General features: G+C 36.9%; 1 protein-coding gene across 1 annotated transcript in view; it reads left to right on the plus strand.

Annotated features, from left to right (window-relative positions):
* The first annotated feature begins 2045 nt into the window (after positions 1 to 2045).
* Positions 2046 to 9191, plus strand: part of LOC107703628 (putative histone-lysine N-methyltransferase PRDM6) — a 22545-nt gene continuing 15399 nt past the window's right edge. The window contains exons 1-2 of the mRNA XM_016506331.1: positions 2046 to 2502; positions 5555 to 5862. Of these exons, the coding sequence (XP_016361817.1) occupies positions 2046 to 2502; positions 5555 to 5862 (765 nt within the window). The remainder of the gene's footprint in view (positions 2503 to 5554; positions 5863 to 9191) is intronic.

The raw sequence follows: 9191 nt of genomic DNA on the forward strand, positions 1-9191 counted from the left end.
AGCTGATGAAATATCTATCTGAAAAGACTTTAGGCAGACAAAAACTCAATTAAACAGTTCTGAATGATAAAAAAATACACTTTTATATAGTGCATGCCATTGCAACTGTAAATCCCTCGCAGCCTCGTTTTAACCCGTTAGATTCAATATGGCGGCTAAACTAGGCTATTTTGCGCGGAATGAGTTGATGATAAAGGATAACTTAATTCTGTCTCATTAAAATATGCAGCGCTAATAGGCTACGTTGATACAAATCGATATTAAAATGAATTTAGATCAGTACTGGATTTATTACGGATAATTCATGTTTTATCTCACATTATTTTGAATTGTCGCGCGACTCTCATATTTTCGCAGAAACGGCAAACACTATATAAAGGTTTTGTGATGCACGACCAAACCCGAGCAGCAGTGTGCTGGAAATCTGCGATATGAATGAGTTCACTCTGCTTTTCTCTCTATCAAACGACACAAAAAGAGTTGTGTTAATGGATAAACAGCAAAAGCGCTTTTACATCATTAATAGACTGATGTAAAACACACTCGAGGCACTTCTATAAATCTCTCTTTTTTTGCAGTGGGTTATTAACAGGCAATTTATTATAAGTTTGAGTTGCAACAACAGGACGAGCATCAACTCCCATCTGAATATACGTCTATATTAATGAATTATATACTCAGCAACCCGTGACCTTAAAACTATAATAAGAGGCGCTGGTGGCTGAATTCTTTATCGGACTCCTGTCACACGCAGCCGTTCATTTGTCTTTCAGCCATCAGCAGAATTAATTAACAAGAAATGCAAAGGGTCTAAGTGAATGTCAAACAGCAGTCCATGTTAATGAAAGACACGCCTAAACACTTTTTTCACGCGCTGCAAATATACAAATGAAGCCCAAGTTTACGCTCTGCTTTAATAATCCGTGTTTTTGGCACAGAAAATGATATATTTGGGCAGTTAATGTATTGATCTCTTCTGCCCCTCGAGTGCACTTTATTTCACCGGTCATTTATCAATGAATAAAAACACCAATACGCTGTCATAAGAGCAGTGTTATTTGGAAGTGTGACAACTATAAATGGTTTAAAGGTTAGATTCGACATGCATTATTATTTAAATAATAACAGTAATTTAATTAATTAAAATAGAATATAGCGCGATTTAATAATTTTAATGATAACTGCGCCATGCCTAAAATAAAGCTTTATCGCCAAAGAAAAATCTAAATCTGCGCGCTGTTCTTGCTCACATTCTTTAAGGGTGAAATGCATGCATTTGTAGACAAGAATTCATTTTCAGACGATAATGTTTGTGTTTTGGTTCGTTATCAATCTCTGCAGAGACCTCTGGATGACGAATGGGCCTGCCACAATGTTGCCAGTCAAAACATTGACCCCTCCTCTGCTGAAAAATGCCCTACATTCAGATACAGAGCGCTTTTCCAAAACTTTCTCAAGCGTCTGGAAGGAAATGCTGGGAAACTATTACGCAGTCTTATCTGGTGCGTCAAGCGAGCGACTTAAAGAAATAAGCCTAGGCTAATACAATGATCAAATGCCTGATTGATAGAGTCATTCATTATCATACAAACTCAAAATTCCGACAATAATTTATGATTCCAGCAACTTTCCGACTACCAAAGAAAAGCGTTTTTTGTGTAATGCGTATTTTTGTACAATGCATGCATCTAATCTAATGCATAATCCGCCACTTAAAAAAAAGTAATGCCAAATTAAAACCAAGCGCTCAGCATCACTTAGAGGCGCGTGCTCGTGCGGGAGCGCGCTGCGCGTGCACGCGCCGACAGGGGTTCGAGCAGAGCTCTCGGTCAATACTGAGATGTTGTGAGTGTCCAAGAGTCACAGCCTGGACTCCTCTGACAGGGTAAGTGTGTTTCACTCGCGAGCGCTTGCATTTGACTCGCACAAACATGCGGCGCGAGCGCAGAAGTCCGGTACGACTCGGCTTCTGTGTTGTAGTGTGTTTAAACGCGCGTCGCGGCCTGACTAGTTAACTTAACCAGCGATTCTTTTCTGAAGAGCACATGAAAGTCCACCATCATCATCCATCATCTGTGCTGCTGTTACAGTCGGACATGCTGAAGCCGGGCGAGCCGAGCGGTTCTGCTTTCCTCAAAGTGGACCCGACCTACATCCAGCACTGGCAGCAGCTCTTCCCGCAGAATAGCGCACTGAAAGCCGCTTCTCTGCCGCCTCCGGTGCCGCTGGAGAACCTCCGCCTGCAGAGACCCAGCCTGATCTCGAGCTCCAGCTCCTCCACCGCGTCTCCCGCGGGTCAGATCGCGCTGTTCGGACAGACTCTGAGCTCCGACACCGGCGGCGGATCTTCTCAAGCCAAAGAACTTTGCTTGTCGTCCAACTTTAAGAATGATAAAGGATCGCGGCTGAAGCTGAGCTCCGAGGAGCTGGACTATTATCTCTACGGACAGCAGAGGATGGAGATCATCCCGCTCAACAACCACAACGGAGAGCTCAACAACCGTATGTAGCTTTATGCGCTTTCATAATCATAACACACACACACACTCTCTCTTAAAAATACAGATGAGGAAAAAAAGGCTCAGATAGGAACTTTTTATTCAACTGTTTTAAAAAATAAAATAAAACAATGAAACAGCATCTGAAGAACCTGTAATCAAACACCAATAAATATAAATTTGATATTTATATTTTATAAATAAATATATTTTATAAATAAATATATTTAAATGAATGCTGTATTTAAGTGAATAATTTAGTTTTGTGATAAAATAGCAACATCACTGCATAGCTGCTAGATAATCTTCTTAAAACAGCTTCTTGATAGTATTTTTGTAGTAGGTCAAAGATTGAGTCGTGCAGCTGATTATACTCAATTCTAGTGATCGAATTGAATTTATTCCCGTGTCGACTTTCAAGAGTTTTTTGTTTTTAAACCAGAAAACTGAGAAATTATCAACGAGCCGTATCGAATATCCTGAAATCATTTACTGAAATTAATACATTAAAATGAGTAGAAATGAAATAAATCGACATTTAATCTCGGCCTTATTTTAAAATGCATATTCAATGAATAGAACATTTTTAGCTGATTTGCATAGGCTATTTAAATTGGCTTAAAATCTGAGATGTCGTTAAAAATCAAATGCATTATAATTACATCGAGTGTCAATGTCAACAACTGAAATCATTTTTACTCCGAGTTCTTCTGAATGCAAGCTTTTGAATCTTTATTAATTGCGACGTAGATTTTGGCCCGTTATATTTCCTCTCGCCTTTTTTTTTTCTGGATAATTAAATAAGCGCTCATGCACAGAGGGAAATACTGTATGAATGTGAGATGTGATCAGCAGATCTTCATCGATAAATGCCACACACACACAATCATAAACATAAACATAAACAGGAGGAAAGAAGGGTCATGCAAACTTTCTAAAACATCGGCGTTCTGGTGCTTTGAAGAAGCGCAACACGATAAATATACAGAGAGAAATATGGTTCTTGCAAACAACAGAACTCGTGAAGAACCTTCATTTTTTTGAGGGGAGTGTTTGACAAAACCAGCGCTTTATTAGGCTACAAACCTAAACCTGTTTCTGGCGATTAGTTATTGAGAAAAAGTCAATTTACGTGCTGTTGCGTTTTAGAAAATATATTTAAATGAACAATTTAGTTTTATGACAAAACAGCACTGGTCTAGCCTACATTATATTAGTGCATAACTGCAAGTTCATCTTCTTAAAACAGTTTCTTAGTATTTTTGTAATGGGCCGAAGATTCAGATTTTACTGAATTCTCTAGTGATCGAATTGAATTTATTCTCAGGCAGGTGCGTGTTGAATTTGACGAGTTTTTTGTTTTTAATCCAGATCAGTGTGAAATTAATCAACGGGCGGTATCGAATATCCTGAAATTGTTTACTGAAATTAAAGAAATTGTCACAAATTAAAATGCATATAAATAAAATAAAATCGACATTCACATGGAAGAAAAAGGCTTTTTTTTTTTTTTTTTTATCTCGGCCTTATTTTAAAACGCATAGCCTATTCAACGAATAAGCATCTTTAGCTGAGTTGTAGCCTATATAATATTTAAATTGGCTGAGATGTCTTAAATATTTTTAATTAAAAATCAAATATATGATAATTACATTGATTGTCAGTTTCAACACCTGAAATCATTTTTACTCTGAATTCTTCTGAATGACTCAAAAAAAGTAGAATTTGTCCCGTTATATTTCCGATGTTTTTTTCTCTCTCTCTGGATAATTAAATAAGCGCTTTGATGCACGGAGGGAAATACTGTAGGAGTGTGAGATGTGAAAGCTGGTGAGTGATCAGCAGATCTTCATCGATAAATGCAGCAGCACATGAGGGATGAGCGGACAACACACAATTAATTGCTGTATAGTTTTGTAGAGTGAGTCCGGATCACTGATCGATCTGCTCCATCGGCCCACATTCATCATCCCAACACGGGACATGTGTGTCTCCGGGGGACAGTGAGACTTCTTTATCTACATGCGCGATTCTGAGCTCATATTTCAGAGCAGTGCAGCTCATTTATAAAGCGCTTTACAGACCAGCGCATGTACTACTTTAACACGCAGCTTAATTTGCGCTGCTGATTGTGCTGCGGTTTTCAGACGCAAAACGAGATGAAAATATTCCGATGCACAGTACAAAATAAGAAACATGATTCGAGACTAAAGCGCATCTACTAAAGTCAGTGTAGGAGATGATGCACATTGCGATTTATTTCTGTAGGTCACTTTAATGAGCGAAAAAGAAATGATGTTTTGAGAGATATCTCACTCAGAGTATGTTTAAATACTGAACGCAATTTAAAATAGTTGTATTTTTTACTTGCTTCTTAGTCGTGCAGTTTTTTTGCATGAAGTCAATCATTTGAAGTCAAATGCATATACTTATTATTTTTTTTGCATAAAGTAAATCAGTCAAATGCACAAAAACATGCTTTTTTGCATAAAGTCAGTAATTTTAAGTCTAATGCACAGAATGTTTTTGTGCATAATTTCAGCTTTTTTATAATTTAAAATCAATGATTTCAGGTAAATTGCACGTTTTTCTGCATAAAGTCAATAATTTAAAATCAAATGCACAAAAATCAGTTTTTACATCATTTAAAATCAAGTCAAATGCACAAAATCGTTTTAATTTTTTTTATTTCTGTTTTTCTAAATCTGTCTTTGCATAATTTAAGGTAAATAATTTAAAGTCAATTGCACGTTTTTTTTGTGCATAAAGTCAATCATTTTTGAGTGATTACTATTGTGAAATGATTGAAAACGGTCTTATTTAAAAGCTAATAAATGCATCTGTTTTTACATTTAAAGCATTTGGTTTAAAATCGTTCTTCAGCCTGTACCTACACAATGGTTCCAAGCGCAGTAGCAGAAATGTCTTCATGCACCAGCTGACAAAAGCACAATTTAAAGTTTGTTTGTGACTCAGTGAAGGGGATCTTGGGGGCCGTTCGGGGTCCCATCTGTGTGCGGGTAAATAACCGGCCCTCTCGCTGTGTCATCCCTCAGGTTGTGACATGTGTGCGGACAACCGTAACGGCGAGTGTCCCATGCACGGACCCCTGCACTCGCTGCGGAGGCTGGTGGGGACCAGCAGCTCCTCGGGGGCCGTTCCTCCTCCAGAGGTCCCGGACTGGCTGAGGGATCTGCCCCGTGAGGTGTGTCTGTGCACCAGCACCGTCCCGGGTCTGGGATACGGCATCTGTGCAGCCCAGCGCATCCCACAGGGCACCTGGATCGGGCCCTTCCAGGGAGTCCCGCTGCCGCTGGAGAAGGTGCAGTCGGGTTCCGTGCGAAACACAAGACACTTATGGGAGGTGAGTGTGTGTGTGTGTGTGTGTGTGTGTGAGAGAGAGTGTGTGTTGTGTCCAACACAAAGAGGGGCGGGCTAGAAAAAGCCCAAACACACTAACTAAAGGTCAGCAGCTTCACCTCTGACACCAGCTGACAGACAGAGAGAGAGAGAGAGAGTGCAGATGGATCATCAATTATCAGCTCTGTAAATATAGACATGGACAGATATGCATGGAAGATTATTTCTGCCATAGAATGTAAAATAAAAAGGATAATTGTGTCATTTTAGCTCACAATTCTGACTATTTTCCTGCAATTTGATATGAGTTTATATCTCATAATTCTGACATTTTTCAGTAATAACTCAAGATGTGGAAGATGTTAACTCGCAATTCTAAGAAGGAAAGTCAGAGCTGCGATATAACCTGACAACTGCAAAAATAAAAGTCAGAATTGTGAGCTAAAATGTCACAATTACTCTTTTTTTTATTTTTTATTCTATGACAGAAATAGGTTTAAACAATCATATTGTGCATGGAAGCTTATTTCTGTCATTGAAAAAATGTAATACAAATTTAATACAATTACCTTTTGTGTTTGTTATAAAAAAAGGGTAAGTTTTAAAAAACAGAATTGTGGAAAAAAACTTGCTATTGTGAGAAAAAAGTCTGAATTGTGAGATTAAAAAGTAGCAATTACCTTTTTGATTTTTTTTAACAAAAAGCAATTGCAAGATGTAAACTCAGAATTCAGAGAAAAAGTCAAAATTGCAAGATTCAGTGGAAAAAAATCTAAATTGTTAGATTTGAAATCAGAATTATGATTTATAACTTGCAGTTGAGAGATATAAACTAGCCAGTCTGAGAAAATAAGTCAGAAATGCGAAATATAAACTTGTAATTGCAAGAAAGAAAGTCATAATGACCTTTTTTCCTTTTTTTTTAAATTCTGTGATGGAAAAAACTGAATTGTGAGATTTCTCAGAATTAGAAGGGGGAAAAAAAATGAAAATTGCGTGATATAAAACCAGAATTCTGAGGAAAAAAGTTGAAATTGCGAGTTGTAAACGCAATTATGAAAGTCAAAATTGCAAAAAATTTAGAATAATGAGATGTAAACTTGCAAATCTGAGAAAAAATGTCAGAAATTTGAGAGAAAAAAAAGTTGCAGGCACCTTTTTTATATTTTTATTCCTTGGTATAGAAATACATTTCCATAGATGTGCATAAAGCTAAACTTCTTACACTCTCAGAAAAAAGGTACAAAAGCTGCTAATATGCTCCAGTTAGGAGTGAATAAGGTACAAAAGTGACAGGATTGACAGCTTTTTAAAGTTTTTTGTTGGTGTGAAAGCTGATGTGAAAGTCTGGGTCTGTAATGCACGCTGAGGCAGAGATGTTGTTGGTGGTCTGGTTCAGTGTGACGTCAGGTTCTACAGTAAAAATTCCTCTGGATTAAAGCGGGCGGTGTGTGTGTGTGTGTGTGTGTCTGAGAGCAGAGAATGAAAGGCTGGAACGTGTAGAACACAAACATCTGAGCCGAGATCTTCTGCGGGGAGCAGCGACTGAACTAAAATAGCAGAATGATTCTCTGGAGTGTGTCAGAAATCACTGCTAATGGCAAATGAATCAGTGGCTGGGTTTGGCACAGTGTTATTGGTGCTCGGTAGCTCGACAGATTAATATTTCCCCTGTTAGATCATCTATTATTTTAATATTAGCGAAACAGATCGCACGCCGCGCTCATTACGGCCGATCCAGCGTTTGATTAAGTCTGTCTGTCTGACCTTTTATTGACGTGTTATTACGGCTCCTGCTGTCACAGCGCTGATGTATGGAAGTGTTGCTGGTTAAACACCTGATAGCAGACATTTGTTCAGTCAATTAGGAGCAAATAAAACTGATAGTTCATCTGCTGTTTCTTTAAATGACAGAGATAATGATAGTGCAGGTCTAAGTTCATTAGAGAAACACACACGTTTATGAGATGCATGCATCATCTGAAAGCTGAATAATAAGCTTTCCATTGATGTATGGTTTGTTAGGATAGGACAATATTTGGCTGAGATACAACTATTTGAAAATCTGGAATCTGAGGGTGAAAAAAAATCTAAATATTGAGAAAATCATCTTTAAAGTTGTCCAAATGAAGTTCTTAGCAATGCATATTACTAATCAAAAATTAAGTTTGGATATATTTACGGTAGGAAATTTACAAAATATCTTCATGGAACATGATCTTTACTTAATATCCTAATGATTTTTGGCATAAAAGAGAAATGTATAATTTTGACCCATACAATGTATTGTTGGCTATTGCTACAAATATACCCCAGCGACTTAACACTGCTTTTGTGCTGCAGGGACACATATCAGGGCTGTTAAGCTATTACATTTTTAAATTTTAATGTTTTATTATTTCAATATGTGTATTAATGTTAAAATAAAAAACAACAACAACAAAAAAAAAACAATTATTTCATGATGTGCCAGTTAATTAATCACAAATTAATCCCATGTCAATTTGGGCTGAGAAATCATCCCCCAAAAGATCACTTTTAAAAAAAAGTATTTTTATTATTTATTATTATTAAGTATTTATTATGTTAAATAAGAAAAGCATTGAACAGACATTCCAAAAAAAGTAGCATTAGAAAGATTTGATTCAACTTTGCATAAGTAATGATAATAAATGGATATTAAAAATCACACTCTAAATATCAAACTGTCTTAATGAGTGAGTCATTGAATCATTCATTCAACTGATTCATTCAAACAGCTGGTTCATTTAGAAAGAAACCGAGTGACTGTCTTTATGAAAGAATCACTGAATCATTGACTCACTTGATTTGTTCAAATAGCAGATTAATTTGGAAACAAAGCAAGTGACTGTCTTTATGAAAGAGTCACTGAATCATTGACTCACTTGATTCGGTAATGAATCACTGCTGTGTGTTGACCAGAGATGCTCAGCTGTTCTGCTGTGGCTTGATTGGAACTATTTTCATTTGCGAAACTGAGCAAAACAGATAATATTGTGTCTAAAACACAATATAAACTTCATGTTTATTGAACTTGTTGTATAAATCAATATCACATTTGCGTGCACTCTTGCTGGTGTGATATTGCTAAACTACACTACCAGTCAAAAGTTTTTGAACAGTAAGATTTTTGATGTTTTTTTGAAGAAGTCTCTTCTGCTCACCAAGCCTGCATTTTTTTGATCCGAAGTACAGCAAATACAGTAAAATTGTGAAATATTTTTACTATTTAAAACAGCTGTTTTCTATGTGAATATATGTTAAACTGTAATTTATTTCTGTGATGCGCAGCTGTATTTTCAGCATCATTAC

This window comes from Sinocyclocheilus anshuiensis, unplaced genomic scaffold (genome assembly GCF_001515605.1).
Source record: "Sinocyclocheilus anshuiensis isolate Anshui unplaced genomic scaffold, SAMN03320099.WGS_v1.1 scaffold1324, whole genome shotgun sequence".
NCBI classification, from domain to species: Eukaryota; Metazoa; Chordata; class Actinopteri; order Cypriniformes; family Cyprinidae; genus Sinocyclocheilus; species Sinocyclocheilus anshuiensis.